Source organism: Megalopta genalis, chromosome 13 (genome assembly GCF_051020955.1).
Source record: "Megalopta genalis isolate 19385.01 chromosome 13, iyMegGena1_principal, whole genome shotgun sequence".
NCBI classification, from domain to species: domain Eukaryota; kingdom Metazoa; phylum Arthropoda; class Insecta; order Hymenoptera; family Halictidae; genus Megalopta; species Megalopta genalis.
The window spans coordinates 10,775,429-10,797,277 of NC_135025.1; the positions used below are offsets into that span (position 1 = coordinate 10,775,429).

A 21,849-nucleotide genomic window follows, 5' to 3' on the forward strand; every position below is an offset into this window, starting at 1 on the left:
AACGGTCCTTTTTATTGCATATCGCTCTCGGGGAGTCTCGTTTTAGATCCGGTGGAGAGTACATCGGAGCCGCTCACGTACCGAATTCTATCTTTTATACAGTGTCTATCGTTGTTTAGTAAGTAAGATATACTTGTTCGTCAATAAATTCAGTTTAGGTCATTTCAGTTATACACTTTATCATCCCAGTCATTATCCTAAAGTAACACGGCATTAAAACGTCTCATCGCGCGTCGAGGCATATGTCGCAACATTTATTCCGATAACGGCTCTAATTTCGTGGGAGCTAACAATGAATTACGGGAACTCCAAGAAATCTTGAAAAAGGACGATAGGGTAGAAAATTTCCTCGCGGGCAAGGGAATTACATGGCACTTCATGCCTGCCCTTTCACCACACTTCGGCGGGATATGGAAAGCCGCGGTAAAATCGTATAAACACCATATCAAGCGAGTCGTTGGGGACGAATTGTTCACATTCGAGCAATTCAATACATTCATAACTGAGGTCGAAGCGATTTTGAATTCTCGCCCTTTAACTCCCCTATCCTCAGATCCTCACGATCCGTTAGCATTAACACCTGGTCACTTCTTGATTGGCAATCCGTTGACGAGCTTGCCGGAAGCCGATCTTACTTCAACGACCACGAACCGGCTGTCGAGGTGGCAGCACATCCAAAAGGTCAAGCAAGACTTTTGAACTCGGTGGCATAAGGAGTATATCAACCACCTTAACGTACGACAAAGGTGGAGCCAGGGCTCCCATGACATCCGAGAAGGCACCATCGTCGTTCTGAAAGACGACAATTTTCCACCGCTCCAGTAGCACCTGGGTCGCATCGAGAAGATTCATCCAGGGGGGGACAACGTCATCCGGGCCGTTTCCGTTCGAACATCTACCGGTGTTTACAGGCGCAATGTGAAACAATTGGCGCCGTTACCAGTCGCCGTTACCATACCACAATAGTGCATTGAGCGATTTGTCGCTCAACGGGGGGAGCATGTTCCGTTACGTAGGACCTCCCGTAGACCTCTCTCTCGTGAAGGTTTATGGCACGGACAAGCGTGGGTCATCTGAGGAGACGGAAACCTTTTTTTGCAGCTGCCGAACATCTGGGCAGTGTCTTCCGCCTTTTCTAATGATCGCGACACGTCGTAAATCCGAAAGGCCCGGAAAATAATCCCGCAATAACACTTGAGATTTTTGAACGCGTCTTGGGAAAGTTAGTCCCAACCGCCGCGGGGATGACATCTCAAGGCCACGCAATTACGTGCCGCACCCCTCTCCTAGACAAGGCCCGTGCAGGACGGTACGGGAGGGTGGTGACAAAAGGTTTGGAGGACGCTGATTGGAAAATCATAATATTCGAGAAAACCAATCAGTGCATCCCGGCATGGAGGTGGAGGTTCCTTCAGGAATCTCAAGTGGGGAAAAATGCATAAAAAACGCGAGCAGTCGAGGCGCGTGATAGATATATATTCTCATTCGGAGTCTCTCAATCGTTCGTTTCAAGTCTCAATCATTCGGAGACTTACTCTTCTCATTCGGAGACTCATTCGTTTCGGAGTTTCAATTTCGTTTCAAGTCTCAATCATTCGGAGACTCACTCTTCTCATTCGGAGACTCATTCGTTTCGGAGTTTCAATTCGTTTCAAGTTTCAATCATTCGGAGACTCAATCGCATTCATTCGTGTAACGACGTCCAACATTCGAGGACGTCGCGTAAACCGTACGAAGAGCATAAATCGTTAGCTCTCTCGTGACGTTAAATCGTTCGTTCATTCGAAATCGGTCAATATCGGACCGATAACCAGTGTAAACCGACGCGTCTTCAAACAGTAAAACCCGGGCCTTACAACCCTGGTAGGGTTGCGTCCGATCCCCGCGCTTCAAACAAGGCGCTGTAAAAGCACGGCGCTACACTATCCAAAATGAATGCAATAACTCTCACAATCAGTGGTAGTACCAAGTGGTAGGTTTAAAATACATGGATTCCGTTCTCACAAGTATGTAACGCACAAACGTAATTCCATTTCAGAAGAATAACTACGATGACACAGATCTGCTTAAACCAATAGCGCAACTATGAACAAAATGAAATTAATTAATTACATTAACTTTACGATATTATAAATGCTCCGAGTTTGGTCGAAATCATGCGACGTACATTCTTTTTCACTAACACTGCAATTTTTCCCCTGTATTCTAGATTTCATGAGGTGAATGTTTCAAATCGATCATTTAAACAGGGATTTCCATAAATCTAGAATATTTGATTTTATCTCGTATCAGAATCAGAATCAGTCAGTAAACTTACTCAACAACATACTCGTTATAGTAATTTTTCTAGTCTAAACATAATCTGAGTGCAGAAATAAGTATCAGTACAACCGATTCTCGAAAGCTGTAGTATTTTTTACTCAAATATGGTTGCAAATTTTTGATAAATTAGAAGCAGTAGAAAATAATGAGAAGCAAATAAAAATCGCAGATATCGATGCCATATCTTCGCATGTCAAAGTTATATAGTATGCTTCTCAGTGACTTTCGGTATCTCCAATGCACAATCTTCATACGTCTCCGTGTAAGCACTCCGATAAGTAAGTGTTCCAGACTGTTGATTGAATTCAGCAAACTTCACGTCGTAAGATCCAGTGACAAACACACAAACCCTTGCTGGAAAAATTGATCTGCGGACTCCAGATCAATGTAGTCTCCAATTTTGTTGTTAGTTACTTCTACAGTAACGCCGTACAAAGTTTCAAACAGATGTAATGAAGAGTTGTAAATATCTGCTGTACACTGAAGTGAATGTTCACGTGAAAACTGGATCACTCAATGTGCTTCAATCGACTGAGATCATGGTAAGAGCCACCGGCGTCATGTCCATCACAATATTTGAAAGTAACTGCGAAGGTGCAGTTGCATTAAAACAACACTTCGAATGACTTTTAGTTAACTTGTGTTGCACAGTAATCGAAAACGGAGTGTCTTCATTTTAAATGTTCCATTTAAGAATGCAACTCCACATTTGTAATAAAATTATAATATGTTGGCGATTCCGTTGCCTATTCCGAATGTTAGGAATTTATCAAGCAACAACCCGACCCAACTATAAGATTTGCAACACCTTGTCAATACAATGAGTTTGTCTCTCGACAACACATCTTCAATCGTTTCGTAAATCTCAACTGTGTTAACAGATTCAAAAAATATAGTTGCAACATATTTGAAAATTCTGAGAAGAATTACAAACCAGTTCCTTTGGTAACAAATTCAACTCTTTTCTGCACTTTATGAGTTTTCCTGAATACTACGTATTTGCAAATTTACACATTTCATTATATCATTACATGATATTTCACATAAAATATGATTCTTGTGATAATAAAATTGTCGCCAATTGAACCACTATAGATACTATTCAGAGCTGATGACAAGGCGACTATAAATAATGCATATACGTTTGCCCCGAGTGCCTTCTTGTAAGCTCTAGAATACAGGAGATATGAACTAGTAAATTCAACCTAATGTATTTTTATCCAAATCGTTACGAGCAAACTTATTATTATATAGCGGTGGCTTATGCAAACTAAAAGAAATGTCTTTCTTCTTTTTATAATTGTAATAAGTTGAGCAGAATGTGACATTGTCCTTAAATTTCTCATATTCTTATTCATCTTTGCCATAAATGCATATAATCCGCAGTCTAGTAATCGAATACAAGTATTATATATATTACTGTATTCATTCACAGATATGTGATTGTGTGTGTGTGTGTGTGTGTGTGTGTGTTGATGTTCAAAAGTGTTTATCATACAAACAGAATTTAGGTTTTAATAATTCTTTTTAGGAATTAATTTTTCTAATTCGAGTACAACCATACAAATATATGATCTCGTTTACAGGTGACGTTTGTGCGTTAATGTAATTATTAAATTCAAATAATTAAAACAAAAATTATACAATTTGTCTCACCACTTGTGGTACAGCAGAGATGGAGGTGATTGTACATGAAAAAATAAATCGAAAATAAGGAATAAAATTTTTCATTTAGGGTTTCGTTGGCGAGAAAATTGACTTTGAATACTCATCGAGCACGTTGTTACACGTGAGTTTGGTTTGCAATAACGTAGATGGATGAATCTCGATAGAAGTCTTATGTCATTAGAAATTGCAGATAGTCTTAAAAAATTTAGTGTCAAGAGCTTAGCGTGAGAAGAAAACAAATTACGGAGTCTAACCAAGAAATTGCAAATTTATAAGTCCACTGAAAAAAAGGACATCCAACAACCACACAAAATGAAAGAAATTTTTCTATGGCGACAGGTTTTATTACAAAAAAAGAGATAGATTTTCTGATTCTACATTAGACGCATTATACTTTTTAAGAGGTCAATTCAGAACAAAAGCGTAATGTTTAATTTTAGAGGTTATCTTTTTCATGCTTTTAAACTTATTTATATGTATATTTAAAGTTATTTATATATATTGGACAGGAATTCTCGAGAATGCTCCAGAATCCGATAAATTTCGACAAATGTCGATAAATATAGTCTTATTTCTCATTTCTCGAAAAATGATGAAGGTTGAGAAATCAGAAACACAGGGCGTATCCATGAATGGGACAGTGTATCAAAATAATATAATTCATATTTTTGCATTCGTTTCAAGTACATATAATATTGTAGAGTACTCTTAAATAACATAAATCATCTTTCCATCTTTGCAATAACACATTCTTGTAGTAAATTCCAACTGATTAGAAAAACAATCTTTTTGACGAACACTAGGTACTTTTTTGTTATCAATGTTTAATTCATATACAATCGATTTATCACGATTTTCAACGATTTTCACTAACTGGGCTCTATGCGATTAAGTCATACTAAAAGCTTTAGCTGTTTATTTTATCGAAACTCCAACAGTTATAACCTTACTAACAGCTTCTTTTATTCATTCTATGTTAACGCGATTTTTTTCGAAAACATTTTTAATAACTCGTAAATTATATGTAACTCGTAATAACTCGTAAATATACTTCAAAAATCTAAGCGTAACAGAAACTGCACTAACTTTAAATAAAGCTCAAAAATCAAAACTTAGCAGATGCTTTGACGAGATTATCTCATTATACGACACCTATGTACATATGTGATGTTAATGATTACCCCTTCAATAAACAGTCTCTATGTTCCATTCAAGAACTTGTTAACAACATTAAAACTTTAACTTGTTTACTTACTATAATAATTCTTGAAGAATTATCTGACTAAATGCAATAAATAAAAGCTCTATCAAACGTAACAGTACTTCGTACAACGTTACGAGGAAAAAAATTACTTTCATGCATAAAAAAAAATTAAATATCTGTTATACCCTGTCAGACAAGTCTGGTTCGACCAAATGTATGTAAAACGCTTGCTAGTGTACTCTGCGTGAAAATTTATATCAATTTGGTGCAAAAACACTGCTTTTGGACAAAATCCCTGACGTAATACGGACACAGATGGCTCGGTATTTGGAAGCAGACGCATTGCACTGTCAAATTAATGGCGAACTTGGCGCAATCTTATAGCGAAACATTTTGTTTGAAGAGGACAGGTCGGTCGCACTTATGTGCCAGATGTAGCAGTGCTATAAGTTTGTCCTCGATTTATTTGATACAACAGCGTGCGGTAGGATTCTGTACTGTACTAATTCTACGGATAAATTTCCTTATGGAGAACTAATGGGTGGCTTACAGTACTTATTGTCAGCAACTAAAACTTGTCCCGACATTGAATTCGCAACAAATTATTCTATCAGATCTATAGAAAAACTGGTAAAACAAGATATATCAAATGTAAGGAGACTTTTAAGACACTCGAATAAAACATACATAGAAAATACAATATATAAATTTACGTATATATTTACGTATATATGTATGTGCTCAGCTTTGCCCAATAATTCTTAATGAACTCCTAGAGAAGTATAATGAAATGGACTTACCAGAGATGAACTCATTGATATATGTAGATGCCACCTACTACTAGCAACTCAGTAATTCAACAACCTGACGTCGTATGCGCATTCACCAATTCCATTATCAATTATAGTCACATCACGACCTACGAATCGTAATAGAAATTAGTACAAGGTTTACATGGAATCTTCAAAAAATAAAGAGCAAAAGATATAAGATTATTAAAAGAACAAAGAAGCACATTTAGAGTGCAATATAAGTTCAAAATTTGATAACTAGTATCGTGTCTCATTAGGCTTATAAAGTATACACTATATTTGATTTGGAAATGCTCTTAAGTAATTAAAAAACTGTGGTTTATATTATTTTGTCCTAAATTTGGCTTCTGCGATACTATTTTGTCTACATACATTTGTGCAATCATAAAATTATGTGTTTAACATCCATACACAAATCTACTGAAAATAATGACTCATTATTTACATGTAGATATAACAAGTACAGGATTTCCCAGAGAAATAACTGCCCCTTTCAAACCTTGCAATCGCGGAGGTGATAATTCTTAACCAATTATGTACGTTTATTTAACCCACACAAGGCAAATCTTACTATGATCGCACAAAAATATTTTAAATGCAGGAAATTATAAAATTATTAAAATGATCAGAAACTGACATAAATGATAGTGAAAGATTACCTTTCTCCATCGAAGTGATAATTATCAGTATTGATGAGCGTCTAGAAATTATATCTGTCTTGTGATTTGTAAAACTCTGCCAAGTATTTAAAATACATTAAAAAAATTAATATTTTACGAAAATTCATTTTACACCCTGATAGAAAATTCTAATTTACAATTATTATGATTGTCATTTCTTAAATTTTAATAATAACAACAAAATTTTCAACCCAAAAGTAATAAAAATCATTAGAAGTAGGAAATAATAGAAAAGAAAAATCAACAAGTTCAATAAGTATAAAGCGTGGCATTAAAGTTGACTAGGACATTTGAAACTTACACAGGTTATTTGAAAATTCTATTACATTACCTAGTTCACAGGATTTTTCGGGTATGCAAATTAACCATTCCAAAATGGCCGTTCCACTGGTGAAGCCGATATGGCGGTTTTCTAAAAAATTACGTGCTTCCTCCGCTGCTACGCCACTGAAATGTCCATAAAGTTCATTTTTCTTTTTTTTAACTCAATGTTGATCAACCTCATGATTCATAATCAAAAGTTACAACGGTAATTGCAAGGCATAAAATATTTTAGCAGTTTTGTTACCGAAATACCGCGAATGAGTGCAGAAATAATGTAACGTCGCTAAATTTACGAAAAGTTATGATCAAGAAATTATGTAATTGGTAGATAAAATTTTAGATAATATTTTAAATTCTTTTTAAAAAACAAAGAGTTGTGGGGAAAATGCGAGAAAAATATCGAATTTGAACCACTTCACCACCGAGTAAGTAACGCGTAGTAAAAATCGAAAAATTTCGAAAAATGCAATTTACATATCCGCGCTGCGAATAATAGAAAATGAAAGATAATGCTTCGGTTATTAATTTCTGTATCACTCACGGCAACACACTGACTTTATTGTTCAAAATATTAATTGTTGGAGGAAGCACTCACCTGTAGCTGCGTACGGCTTGCCGGTCGGTAGAAGACAGCAACTCTCTGTAGGATTGTAGGCACTAGGTGCTACGTTGTTCGGTTTGAAGAAGGCAACAATAACAAATATGGCTAGCCTCACCGTTTCGTCAGCCAATCGTACGAAAATCTTTTGGAAATGCGGAAAAATACATTTCTCGGCATAAAATTGCGAGAAAATCGCGAAAATGATGGGAAACATCGCATGCAAACGCTAAAAAAGCACAGTCCCTCTGATTTTACGAGAATATGTTGGAATATACGCCATATATTAAAACTAATTACATCATCTGTGTACGCTTGAATGTATGCGTAAATTAATAGGTATGTGTGTATAAGAACGCTTTATTATGATCGCCGTTTTGCTTGTCCTTGTTTCGACAGCGATAGATTTGTACAGTTCTAGCAAATATGAAATTGTACATTTCTGCGTATAAAGTCATTGCCTTCTCTATAACCAAAATCGAACAACATACGGTATATACGAATTATGTAATTTATTTTAAAAAATGAAGAAGAATAAAGAAAATTAATACTTCGTTGTCGCATTTTTAAGTTAAAAAGAAATAATTATTTTGATAAACGACACGATAATCAGGCCGAGATGCGAAGTAACCTGCAATTACCGCTGAAACGCTCTATAAAAATTGTAAAACCTGTCTTTGTCTTTGTTTCACAAAGATTTTGAATAAAAGTATCATGAAAAATTCTAGAAAAATCACAAGAATACAGAAAATATGTTTAAATTTCTATTATTAATGGTTGGTTATTTTCACGACCACCATAACGTGATTGTACACTTCTGGATCGGTGAAGGTCGGTTACAAAAATGGACCACACAATTGTCTTTGATAAAGATGAATAGGTGAATTTCTTTTATTGCATCGTACAGTACTTGTCGCGTACAACAAAAGACTAAAAAGTAATTTCATTACATTACAAGATCATGTTACAAACGGCATAAAAATTATATGTCGCGACCACCGCGGTACATCCGGCCAAGTAGTGATACTAAACGGAAAAGCAAGTCCAGAAAAAAGAATAACGTTTTTTCATTAAAGGCTGTGTTCTCGAGAACACTGAGGTGAAATGTGAGTCAAGTTCGCGAAGTTTGGAATTGGTATGTCGTGGCCGGCACAACTATATGATTTCCATTAAGTAGTATTATTTTTCTACATAGTTTTTTCTCGGAAACGAGCCTTGAATGAAAAAATGTTATTCCCTTTGCCCCACTTATTTTCTCATGTAGAATCAATGTCCGACCTATTATATCACGATTTCGAGGATACACTAATCAATTTTTATCTTTTTTAATATCGTCTCTTACGGAAAGGATTGACTTGAGACCCATGCATCCTTTCAAACTTTCGGTCCTCTCGATGAGTACTATATTTTGCAATAAAAAACCCTTTGATCTTGATCGTTGTGACATATAATTTTGTACAGCATGTACAATTTGACAACAATGTAAGAATTCTCGAGATCAACGGAATTTAGCAGAATTATGTACTGGACGAGAAAGGGACTGGAATTGTACCTTTTTTCGCAACGCAGTATCGTCAGTTATACACAACACTGAAGAAATCCACAGTCCTGTCACGGTCGCCAAATGTTACTTTAGGATAATGACTGGGATGATAAAGTGTATAACTGAAATGAGCTAAACTGAATTTATTGACGAACAAGTATATCTTACTTACTAAACAACGATAGACACTGTATAAAAGATAGAATTCGGTACGTGAGCGGCTCCGATGTACTCTCCACCGGATCTAAAACGAGACTCCCCGAGAGCGAAATGCAATAAAAAGGACCGTTACCGCTCGGTTGACTCTTAGGCAGGTAGGCTCAACAACATCTTTGAGGGCCGTGTCATTTAACATGCCGCGATAAACGCTTCGGTCGTCATATCGCTCGCAACCTCCAGATGAACGGCCTTGGTAGCCAGACATATGAATACGGCAACATAAATTTTTAATTTGGTGCGATTGCGGAAGCGCCGTTCCTTGATATAAATGGGTCCGCAAAAATCTACACCGCAGTTGTAGAAGGGCCGCGTTTCGGTAACACGGGAGGCAGGTAGATTTCACATGGTGTATTCGGGTGTAGGCGGATTCACCCTGAAACACCTGACGCATTGTCGCACGATTTTGCGAGTCGTATTCTTTCCGTCGATCGGCCAGTATTTCTGTCGCACGGCATATAAGGTTGTGGTAATGCCGGCGTGGTGATTACTCACACGTTTGTCGCGAATGATCAGATTTGTGATATGGTGACCTTTGGGAAGCAAAATCGGATGTCTTTGGTCATATTGTAGTTTCGAGTTTTGCAACCGGCCTCCCACGCGGAGTATACCCCTTTCATCGATGAAAGGGTGTAGCGGCAGAAGTTTACTTTTCGCGTGTAAATTTGACCCGGTTTTCAGATTTTGTAGATCTTGGGTGAAAGTCGATGCTTGGACTAATCTTATTATTTGATCGTTTGCCGATTGGAGCTCTTCGACTGTCAGAGGTCCTTTGTTCTTGTGAGGCTGTCTGAATCGTAAGCAATACGCGGTGATTCTAATTAACCGATATATATCGGAATACCTGGTTAGGATTTCATCGGTATGGCTAACGGTAGCGAGACACTTGAGACGTTTCACCTCTGGCACATCTTCCGTGATGTCGAACTTCGATTTTGGCCATGTCGATTCGATGGTGGATAGCCATTCGGGTCCGTACCGCCAGTCCGAATCGCGAAGAAATTGGGCTGGTGATTGTCCCCTTGACAGTCGATCTGCTGGATTGTCTTGAGATCTCACGTGTCGCCAAGCAGCAATGTCTGTTTTGCCTTCTATGTCGGCCACCCTATTGGCTACGAATGTTTTCAAGGTGCATGGTTCCTTCTGGATCCAGTTCAAGACGATGGTAAAACCGGTCCAGAAGTTAACATGCTCGGTTTTGATGTGCATAGCCTCTCGGACTGTGGCGTTCAGTGATGCCAGAAGAACTGCACCGCACAGTTATAGACGGGCGAGGCTCATGGTTTTCAGCGGGGCGACACGTGATTTTGCGCAAAGCAATTTGTTGTCTATTTCTCCGCGGTTGTTGATTGAGCCATGAAAAGCCATGAAGTTAGAACCTTTGAGTGGAAGATTGACCGACGTTTTGATCAAACGAAATGGTATTTAACTGCCCGATTTCTTCTACGAATGCGATCCACTCCGTGTGAAGAATGGCTGGCAGCGATTCGTCCCAATTTAATTTCAACTGCCATAAACGTTGTATGATTAATTTTGCTACGACAGTGACCGGGGCCAAGAGACCTAGCGGGTCGAAAATTCTTGCGATAGTCGACAAGATGGTCCGTTTCGTGATCTTCGTCGGAGCGTGGAAGTCGACGGCATACGCGATTGAGTCGTTTCGCGCGTCCCACGAGATACCGAGCGTCTTCACCGTGGACTCGTCAAAGAATTTCGGATGGATCTGCTCCTTGTTTAAACCCTCAATAAGTTCAGGGTCGTTGGAGATCCATTGACGGATGTTGAATCGTCCGCGCTGGAGTAGATCCATGATTTCGTCGCGTAGATTCTTGGCCTCTTCATAGGTATTCGCGCCGGTGAGGAGATCGTCGACATACAAGTCTTGCTTTATGATTGTAGCTGCTCGTGGGAAGTCAGCTTGCTCGTCGTCCGCAAGCTGATGGATGCTTCGTATGGCCAGAAATGGTGCCGAGGACAGTCCGAATGTGACTGTGTTTAGCTCGTAATCGGCTATTTTGTTGCGCTCGTTTCTCCACAGAACTCGCTGATAACGACGATCCTCTGGCCGTATGAGAACTTGCTGGTACATCTTTTCGATGTCTCCGGTCAAGACGTACGTATGCAATCGAAATCGTACGAACAGTGCGAAAATGTCATCCTGAATGGTTGGCCCTGTATTCAATGCGTCGTTCAGGGACAGCCCGCTGCTTGACTTCGCCGAACCGTCGAAGACTACTCGAACCTTTGTCGTTGAGCTAGAAGTTTTGATGACCGCATGATGTGGCAGGTAGAAACCATTCGCGTTTTGTGGTTTCGTCTTGCTCATGTGGCCAAGCGTCAAATATTCATTCACGACCGCGGAATACTCTTCGCGCAATGACGGATCACGCTGAAGTTTGCGTTCAAGCGAAAGAAACCGATTAATGGCTTGCTTCCGAGTTTCACCTATTAATGTTCTCTTCGCGTTGAACGGTAGCGCGACGACGTAACGTCCGGTGTCGTCTCGTTTCACGTGGTCGATGAAGTGGTCTTCGCACTCGCGTTCTTCGGCTGTCAAATGTTGCTCACGCGGTCCCTCTTCGATGGCCAGAATTTCGATATGTCGAAGTCGAGATTGCTGACAAATGTTCGGTGCTTCACGCGCGACGAAGCAGACAAAACACTCCCCCCGATGATCCAACCGAATTGAGTTTTTTGCAAAATTAGATCCGGTCCGTCGGATGGTGACAGGTCGATTTGTCCGATGCTTAGGCTGGCTAGCGAAGGGCCGGTGCCTATTAACATGTCCACGGATGCTGGACGATGAAAATTCAGATCTGCCAATTTGAGATTGACCGGGATTCGCAATTTAGATCGGTCGATGTTCGTGTCCGGTGTGGGTCCCGAAATGTTGGGGATTACTAAAAACGTGATGTCTCGTTGAAATTTTGACGTCTTCGATTTGATGGCGGTTGAAACGATTTTGTCGCTTAGCGTGTTCAAGTCGTTTAATGCTTCGATGGTTGCGGAAGCTGCCCTTGTGTTGTGTTAAACGTAATTTTTTCGCGAATCTTTCGGTGATGTAATTCGCGTTCGAGCAAGTGTCTATCAAGACTCGACATTCGAATGGTTTTTGGTCGCAGTCTAACGCGTCGACAACTGCGGTAGCCATTAATTCGTTTGTCGCAATCTTGACGGACGGAGCGCTTTTCCGGATCTTGTATTTTCGATTTTTTGTACGGCGCGGCTTCGACAGCGATGTGTTTTGTCATTGTTTTTTATCGTCTTCTAGATGAAGCTTCGTGTTATGTTGCTTGTTACATACACGACATTTCCCGGCCGTGCAGTCGTTGGTTTTGTGGCTGGATTTTAGACAATTTAGGCACACATTCGCCTTGCGTGCCATCGCGATCCGGTCGACAATCGAAGCATCTAGAAATTTACTGCACTGAAACACGGGGTGCGCTCCTGCGTTGCAGATGTTGCAATTCCGTTTAGTCGCGCGATCCGACGGTGACGAACGCAAATCGTTGGTCGTCTCGACCTTGTAGTTTCTGTTGTTGGTGGCGAAAGTCCGGCGTTTTATTCGCGGAGATGGGATCTGACGAGATCGGATTGGATGTGCGTTCGTTCGAGACTCAGATTTTGGGGGCGCGGTGTCATCGTCCTCGCATTGATGCGACGCGTTATGTAAATATTTGAATACGTCCGCGATTTTTGGAACTTGGGTGTCGGCCAGAGAGTTCGTTCCCACGTTTTCTTTGTCTCCTTGCTTATTTTTGATATGAGGATACTCGCTAATAGATCGTTTGCGACATACTCCCACGATCTACCGAGGGCTTGCAATGACCGCACATGAAGCTGCACGTGGTTTGCCAAGTCGCGGATTGATTCCGATGAATCATCGGGCATTGCGGGGGTGTCTCGCAAAAGCGTGGCGTGGCGTATTACGAGTGCGCGTTCGTTGTCGTACAGTTCTTTTAAGTGACTCCACGCTTCGTTATAATTGCCGTCGCATATTGTGAAGGCTTGAATCGCGGAAGCTGCCTTTCCGGTTAGCGACAATCGCAGATAATTTAATTTTTGTATGTTGTTTAGCCCGGACTGTTGGTCGATTAAAGAACTGAATGCATCCTTAAATGTGAGCCAATTTTCCATTTTTCCGTCGAATTTCGGAAGGTCGATTTTTGGCAAATTTACCGGGACTTACGATGCAGTTGATACCGGAGAATTTCGCGCGGAATTGTTCTCTCGGGACTGTAAGTCGAATGATCGTTGGAGAATGAGTGCTGATGCCATCACGTCGTCGTATGCGTCAGTCACTTCTTCGCGCTCGCGCTCTGATTCATCTAAATCTTCTAACATCATAAGAACATCATGATCCGCGTTAAAATTTTCAAATGACTTGCGGAGTCTACCGATTCGATCATCTAATCCGATTCTATCTTTTTCTGAAACGACGTATGATTCAATGAAATTCCGAAGCCACGTTATTTGTGACTTGAATGAGCGGCGTTTCATTTTTAGAGCGCGAATTTGTTGGTCTCGGTCTTCAACTGAGGTCGACATGTTAAATGATGCGATGTAAGTGGATGGGAATCACGAAAGGAATGATCACGTTCTTATTAAGAAATAGCAAATCCTTTTGGACGAGCTTACCTTGTACGATGTCCTTGCGTGATGGAAGCGTCTCTGGACCGAATGATTGCCGAAGACGTATCTCGATACTCTGCAAGGCTGGTTGCTCGAGTCCTGGTGCGATTCCCAAATCCGGCTCGAAGGACCAAAATGTAGCGCCGTGCTTTTACGGCGCCTTGTTTGACGCGCGGGGATCGGACGCAACCCTACCGGGATTGTAAGGCCCGGGTTTTACTGTTTGAAGACGCGTCGGTTTACACTGGTTATCGGTCCGATTGATATACGAATGAATGCGATTGAGTCTCCGTGTTATTGCTCGTAGTTGATCTTGCGATCGTTCGAGCCTTGTTGTAATTTGCACGTTAGTGTGCCGACTAAATTACTATTTTTGTTAACCGGGTGCTTCAACAATTAGCTTCCCGAGAGACCTGAAACGTACCTAGAGTGTCTAATTCGACTCAGTGTGGTTAGCTCAGAACATGTATGTTCTCTAGTGCTACGATGTGAACCCTGCTGGTGGCTCAGAACTATCTAATACTCCAGCCTAGGCGGTTAGAACTCTCTACTAGGTATGATGATCAAAACTCTGTATCTGACGGATCAGGGCTGTCGAATAACCGTGTGACATCCACTAGGTCACCTCGGTTATCCCTACCTTTACTTGAGGGTGGGCGGCGAGGAAAACTGCCCAATCACGGCAGGCTCAAAACCGAGCGTTCATTGGTTGAAATGAAAATGGTTGGGACCTTTGGAAGGGGTACTGCGAACGCCTCCAGATGAGTTTCCTCCTCAAGGGAAAATTTGGAAATCTACCTCATCTGGAAGCAATTACGCCGAGTAATCCAAGTCCCAACCCCACTAACGGCCTGGTCGTAAACGAAGGATAAGTTTTTGACGGAGGACCACTATAAAACGGTTGACGGTGGCCATGAGATTTACTATGGTCGAAAACTACCGTTTCCGCCACTTGGGTGACAGGCCCACATCCTAGCCATTTAAGGACCTATGTACCTGGCCCCCGTCGTGAAGCCCGGATGGGGAATCCCTAACATACCGCCCACCTTGAACTAATCTAGTTCAATTGCACTAAAAATTGGGCGACTAGATCGTAATACAATGCTAATGGTTATAAACTAGTACAACAATGAATTATGAGAACAGTTGAATAATGTGATTGAACCTACTGAACGCAAACTATTTCTAATTAATGTGTTAACAAGCGCGGGTTGAGTGTGGCTGGTGCACATCACGCTTGTATATTGAAGATGACCATACTCCAAGAGCACCTTTGGCTTCCGTCTGAGAATTCATTCTGCCCTAAATCCACTGGCCCACCTCCCATCTTGACTCCAACCCCTACCCCTTTGGAGGCCTTCCGCAAGATGGGGATGTCCACTAGCCAATCCTAATCCCGCAAATAGCACCGCCCATTTGTTTGTTAAGACCGACCGGGCCCTGCAATTCTCCCACCCCGGTGGTCCGGCGTGGAGTGCTACCTGGGGTCCGTCCCGGGGGTGACATTTCGAGGGATTTATGGGAACGTTCACATCTGGTATCATAAACAGATAGAGCGTCTAAAATTCTACACTCGAACCTTTCCATAAAACTCCAAGAACCGAACGACGCACCATAAATCGCCTCGAATCCTAAACATGCCGCCCACCTTGAACATATGATGTTCAACCGATGGAGTGCAAAGACTATCCTGTCGTATTGTGCGATACAAATCACGGATAGGATATCTATTACATAAGCAATATACTAAATAGCTTAGTCTACCACGTGGTCCAAAGATGATAAGATTTATCTTAATTCTATAGGTGTCCGGTGTATCAAATTCAACGCATCAAAATAGAGTGATAAATGAGGAACAATTAACACGGAGTTTCTCGTTCGACTGGCATGATAACACTTATTATACGCTGCACTATATGCTATAAACACTTGAATTATTTTAAGCTTATCATCTATTGAGTCTATGAACTTATGCAGTTGTTTGCGCTGCTGTCTGTGGTTGATCAAGGTCGTCGTCGACAGGCAGGATGCAAATTTTCGTAACTGGCCTCCTTAAGATGGTGTCAGACAGTTTGATGCTGACCACACGCGTATTTCCATCCTTCCCAGGGTGGAGCTCAATAATCCGTCCTGTGCGCCATCTTAATGGTGGTAAGTTGTCTTCCTTGACCACCACCAGTGTTCCTAGTCTGAATTTGGATGGGTTATCCAGTTGCCACTTATGCCTCTGCTGCAGCTGATGTAAATATTCCCCTTGCCACCTGCTCCAGAAATGCTGCAACATATACTGAAGATGCTGGTATCTGATTAGTCGATTTGGTTGGACATGTCGAACATCAGCATCTGGCAGCGATGTCATTGTACCACCAATAAGGAAGTGATTAGGTGTGAGAGGAGTGAGGTCTGATGGATCGTCATTTAAAGGACATAATGGTCGGGAGTTCATGCATGATTCAACCTGTATCAGTACTGTATATAATTCTTCAAAGGTTAAATTGGTCTCCCCAACCACTCGTTTCAAATGGTACTTTGCTGATTTCACAGCGCCTTCCCATAATCCACCGAAATGCGGTGCATTGGGCGGGATAAAGTGCCATTGAACATTTCTTGTGCTGCAGAACTCAGTCATTTGAGACTTATGATTGTCGCTGGACAATAGCGCGCCTAAACTGATTAGCTCGTTTCGGGCTCCAACGAAATTTGTGCCATTGTCTGAATAAATGTGTGCGCACATTCCTCGACGCGCAAAGAAACGTCGCAGACAGTTTAAAAATGCTTGTGTAGTTAAATCAGTTGCCAGCTCGATGTGGACTGCCTTAGTTGCGAAGCATACGAAGATGCATATGTATGCCTTATGTATTACACGGCATCGCGATTTTTCTTTAATTGGAAACGGACCCGCGTAATCAACTCCGCAGGTCGTAAATGCACGAGATGGGATTATCCTGGACGCAGGTAAGTCTCCCATCGTATAACTGGCAAGTCTGGGTTTAACACGGAAGCATTGTACACATTGCCTCAATATTCCTTTCACGGTAGTTCTAAGAGAGAGTGGCCAATATCTTCGACGAATTGCTGACATCACTAGTTGACACCCCGCATGAAGTAATTGAATATGTTCATGTTTAATAATCAAACGGGTGAGTTGATGTTTCGCAGGTAGTATGATGGGGTATTTTTCGTCGTAGTTTAATTGTGCATTGACCAAGCGTCCTCCTAGCCTGATGACACCATTTGAATCTAAAAATGGATTGAACGACCGTAATTTGCTTGTTCTTGATATGATTCTTGAAGATTCTAATAGTCTTAACTCCTTTGAAAATGCATTCCTTTGAGCCAATTTAACTAGAACTATTATTGCTTTATCTAAGTCCCGTACCGTTAAATGCTTACTACAGGCATTGTTGGTGGTTTCGTTTCTGATACTAGAATTTGACCCCTTTTTTTTCTTAACGCTATATATGAATTTCAGGCAATAGGCAGTCACCCGGATTAACCGATTGTATGACGAGTATCTGTCGAATAAATCCCAGTCACTGTTGACAGTTCCTGCTAATGCACATGGATTCTTGTGTTCCAGAGTGTCTTCACTTGCCTGATTCACAATCAGATTTTCTGATTTGGGCCACCAGTTACTATCTTTAGATAACCAAGTAGGTCCATACCACCACAACCTTGTAGATTTCAATGTTGCTGGTTGTATGCCCCGAGAAATGATATCTGCAGGGTTTTCTTCTGTGTTAATGTGAGACCAGGCATTAGTGGTTAGATGCTGAATTTCGGATACTCTGTTTGCAATGTAGGTTTTCCATCTGTCTGACGGCGCTTTAACCCATGCAAGAACAATGGTTGAATCGCACCAATAAAATTCCCTTAACGCTAGTTCTAATGCCGTTTTGACCTTATTGGCGAGTTGTGCCAGTAACACGGCCCCACATAATTCGAGTCTGGGCAACGTGATTTTTTTTAATGGGGCGACCCGACTATTAGCACACAAGAGACGAACGATGTACTGACCTCTCTCGTTTATGGACCTCAGGTAGATACATGCGCCGTAGGCCCGTTCAGAGGCATCACAGAAGCCGTGAAGCTCAAGTCCCTTTTTTGACCCAATCGCGAGTCTCGGAATGCTAATCTCATTGAGTGATGCTAATTGATGGTGAAATAGTTCCCATTCCGAATGCAAGTCTTGAGGTAGCGACTCATCCCACGAAGTTCCAAGCTGCCATCATTTTTGCAATATCATCTTTGCCCTAATTGTTGCTGGACCTACTAGCCCCAATGGATCAAAGATTTTCGAGATTTCTGATAATATCGTGCGCTTCGTTATGCGTTGTTCGGAAGAAATGGTAACTGAATAATTTAGAGTATCTTCTTGTACCATCCACAAGAGACCTAAAGTTTTTGGATCCTTGTCGAATTGAATTCTTACGTTCTTCGGACATGCGTCCTGTGTAGTTAGAATGCGTGAGTCGTTAGATGCCCATTTTCGTAACTGAAAACCAGCAGTATTCAGAATATGTGTAATATGTTGACGTAATGAATTTGTCTCCTCGATTGTATCCGTACCCGTTAGTAAATCATCTACATAAAAATCTTTCTTAATGACATGACTTGCCAGCGGAAAATTAGAAGCGTGGTCGTCGCCTAGCTGAGTAAGTGATCTCGTTGCTAGGAAAGGTGCAGAAGCAGTTCCATATGTGACTGTGTTGAGTTGAAAAACCTGAATTGGAAGCTTGTCATCAGTTCGCCACAAGATCTTTTGAAATCGTCGTTCATCTGGGGCAATATTATGCCTATACATTTTTTCAATGTCTGCTGACATCACGTATTTATGCTTCCGAAATCTTAACGTGATTGCCAACAGATCATCCTGCACCGTCGGCCCTATCCTTTGGACGTCGTTCAGTGACATTCCGGTGGTCGTTTTTGCCGATCCATCGAAAACAACACGGAGTTTTGTGGTGTTGCTTGTTTGCTTAATAACCGCGTGGTGTGGAAGATAAAATCCACGGTCTTGCTTGTTGTCGTCTATGAGTTGCGTCATGTGCCCTAACTCCTCATACTCCCTCATAAAGGCCATGTATTCCCCCTTAAAACCTGGATCCTTCTTAAATTTGCGTTCCATGGCATATAAACGTTTTTCTGCCGTGAGTTTTGACTCTCCGAGACCGCTAATTTCTGATTTAAAAGGAATCCTCACCATGAACCGTCCGCTTGCATCGCGAGTAGTTGTTTCCCGAAAATACTGTTCGCACTCGTTGTTTATCGTTTTGTACGGACAGTCATTGGTTTCCTCTATGGCCCAAAACCTTTGTAACTGATTTTGTAAGTCTTCATTCGTAACGAGATGGCATGCAAGTTTTTGTTGCTTGTTATAGGGAAATGAACACATTCCTCCCGCGACTACCCAGCCTAGCTGTGTCTTTTGCATTATCGGATAGTTGGACCCAACGTTTACTTGCCCTACGCACATCAATTTCCAAAATAATCCTCCGCCGATTAGGATATCAATTTTTCTAGTTTTATAAAACTGTGGATCTGCAAGCTTTACGTTTTTCGGTACCGGAATTGCATTGGATTCCATCGATACATTTGGAAGATTTTCAGTAATTTGTGGAATGATCAAACATCGAAGCGGTGTTTTGAATGAAGTGACACACGAATGCAAATTTGTCTGGGTCCAACTATTCACAACACTTAGCTTGCGCGCTAAGCCTGAAAATGTGCCGCTAAATGATTCACGCTGCAATCGTAGTTCAGCCGACAATTCCTCTGTCATAAAATTGGACTGTGACCCTGGATCTAATAGGGCCCTACACCTGTGTTTCCTACCCTGACGGTCTTCTACGTAAACTATTGCGGTTGGTAATAAAACGTGTACTCCGTCCGAATGGAAGTGGGTACTGGTTAGGGATACGCTTGAGGCAGGTTCAGGTGCCATTGCTTTGTTTACCTGAGAGCCGAGTGCCGAAGCGTCAGCCTCAATGTGCAGAGTTGTGTGGTGTCTTTTGAAACACTTCTTGCATTGTCCAGATGAACATTCCTTAATGCTGTGTCCCGATCGCAAACAGTTAAAGCACAAATTTAATTGTTTGACCTTATCATTACGTGCCCTTTGTGACAACTTCTGGAAATGACTGCAGACGTAGAGAGGATGTTCTTCGCTGCACAAAGGGCATTCCTTTACCGCTCTGATTACATAAGATGCTACGGTTGGTGGGTGCTCGCGCTTATACCTTCCAGCCGTTTTAATTACAGTATTTGATGGTGGATGTAACCTTACTGGTTTATCAATTTCCATCCTTTCGAGATATTTGCAGTGGTTTTCCAAAAATTCTGACATTTGGTTCCACGTTGGCTTATCCGAATATTTCATCACATGCTTCTCCCATTCGCGCTTCGTAGATGCATCAAGTCTTGTTGAAAAGAGATGTATAAGAATAGAACTGCATGCAAATACTTGTTCATTCAGTGATTCTAGTGCTAGTAAGTGGTTCGTGAAATCATCTAATAAATGTCTCAAGTTCGTGTGTGAAAGTTTCGTCACGGGGGATATGTCAAACAGTGCCTTAACGTGATGCTGTATTAGTGCATTGGAGTCGTTATAACGATTTGTTAATGCCGTCCACGCTAGTACATAATTGCTGTCGGAGATGCCTAGAGATTGCACAGTTCGCGCCGCGTCATCCTTCAAAGCTGAATTTAGGTAATGGAATCTTTGAACATTCGTCAGACTCTCATTGTTATGTATGAGCGATTCAAAGGTGTCACGGAAACGAATCCAATCATTATACGCGCCATCAAATGATGGTAAATGTATCGTCGGGAGTTTGATATGGACTTGTGGATCTGCTGACCCGTGCGACGTCGATGCGTGACTCGATACAGGTGTGCTCGCGTGGTCGCGTTGTCCTTTTTCGATGCGTTCTTTAGCAGACGATATTAATTTAAAAAACATAGATTCAAAGGATTCGCGCTCTTGTGTGTGCGTGGATTCAGAAACAGACCCGTGTGCTTCTAATTCAATTTTAGATTGTATTGACTCGAATCTGTCGTATAATAGTGCAAATTTGTCTATTCGCTCTTGAAGCTCTCGCGTGGGAGAAGTACTACCCAATGATTCAAAATACGTTTTGAAGCGAGTGATTGCCGATTTGACATAACCACGTTCCATAATCAATTGTTTTAACCTTTCTTCCATATTGACAGACATTCACAGCTTGAGTCAGCACAAAGTAATTAAGAAAGATGGAGCTTACGGGATATGAGAGTACTCAAAGGATTGGTGAGTTGCTCCTCTGTCTGGGACGGCAGGTTGGGCACGATGATCCAGCTGGAGAGTTGCTTTCCTGTGTCCGACGGCAGGCTTGGCACAGTGATCTAACTGTCGTATGTTGGACAATGTGTTGTCCTCGTAGGAGTTCCAACGTCTGCGTCACAGCTTCAGCTTCTCGGATGTTGACACGTTCGTGAGGAAGACTGGTAGTGTAGATTCACGTTGAATTCACACGTTGCAAGTGATATATGTCAAATCACAAGCACGATTATACACTCCGAATACTAGTGGACGTTTTCACAGTATCCGGCTCGAAGGACCAATGTTAACAAGCGCGGGTTGAGTGTGGCTGGTGCACATCACGCTTGTATATTGAAGATGACCATACTCCAAGAGCACCCTTGGCTTCCGTCTGAGAATTCATTCTGCCCTAAATCCCCTGGCCCACCTCCCATCTTGACTCCAACCCCTACCCCTTTGGAGGCCTTCCGCAAGATGGGGATGTCCACTAGCCAATCCTAATCCCGCAAATAGCACCGCTCATTTGTTTGTTAAGACCGACCGGGCCCTG

At 41.5% G+C, this 21,849-nt stretch overlaps 2 protein-coding genes across 2 annotated transcripts; both read right to left on the reverse strand.

The window, feature by feature from the left end:
- Positions 1-9,709: 9,709 nt before the first annotated feature.
- On the reverse strand, positions 9,710-13,251 carry LOC117217401 (uncharacterized). Its single transcript, XM_076525971.1, has 5 exons — positions 13,167-13,251; positions 12,049-12,378; positions 11,048-11,944; positions 10,212-10,587; positions 9,710-10,157 (listed from the first exon to the last, which is right to left on the reverse strand). Exons 1-5 carry the CDS (start codon positions 13,249-13,251, stop codon positions 9,710-9,712), a joined length of 2,136 nt encoding a protein of 711 aa, XP_076382086.1.
- A 2,717-nt stretch (positions 13,252-15,968) lies between these two features.
- LOC143260483 (uncharacterized) lies at positions 15,969-21,702 on the reverse strand. Its single transcript, XM_076525972.1, has 4 exons — positions 21,667-21,702; positions 21,262-21,382; positions 18,273-20,698; positions 15,969-18,221 (listed from the first exon to the last, which is right to left on the reverse strand). The coding sequence occupies exons 1-4, from the start codon at positions 21,700-21,702 to the stop codon at positions 15,969-15,971; spliced, it is 4,836 nt and encodes a 1,611-aa protein (XP_076382087.1).
- Positions 21,703-21,849: the final 147 nt, after the last annotated feature.

Coding starts and splice junctions, on each gene's coding strand:
- LOC117217401 (XM_076525971.1), bottom strand. CDS start 13,251: ATGATTCATCGGAATCAATCCGCGACTTGGCAAACCACGTGCAGCTTC. Junction 12,379..13,166: donor GCCCTCGGTAGATCGTGGGA/GTATGTCGCAAA, acceptor ACACAAGGGCAG/CTTCCGCAACCATCGAAGCA. Junction 10,588..11,047: donor GTCCACGGTGAAGACGCTCG/GTATCTCGTGGG, acceptor TGAACGCCACAG/TCCGAGAGGCTATGCACATC.
- LOC143260483 (XM_076525972.1), bottom strand. CDS start 21,702: ATGAATTCTCAGACGGAAGCCAAGGGTGCTCTTGGA. Junction 20,699..21,261: donor TTTGAGTACTCTCATATCCC/GTAAGCTCCATC, acceptor ACCTAAATTCAG/CTTTGAAGGATGACGCGGCG. Junction 18,222..18,272: donor TCTTTGATCCATTGGGGCTA/GTAGGTCCAGCA, acceptor AAATGATGGCAG/CTTGGAACTTCGTGGGATGA.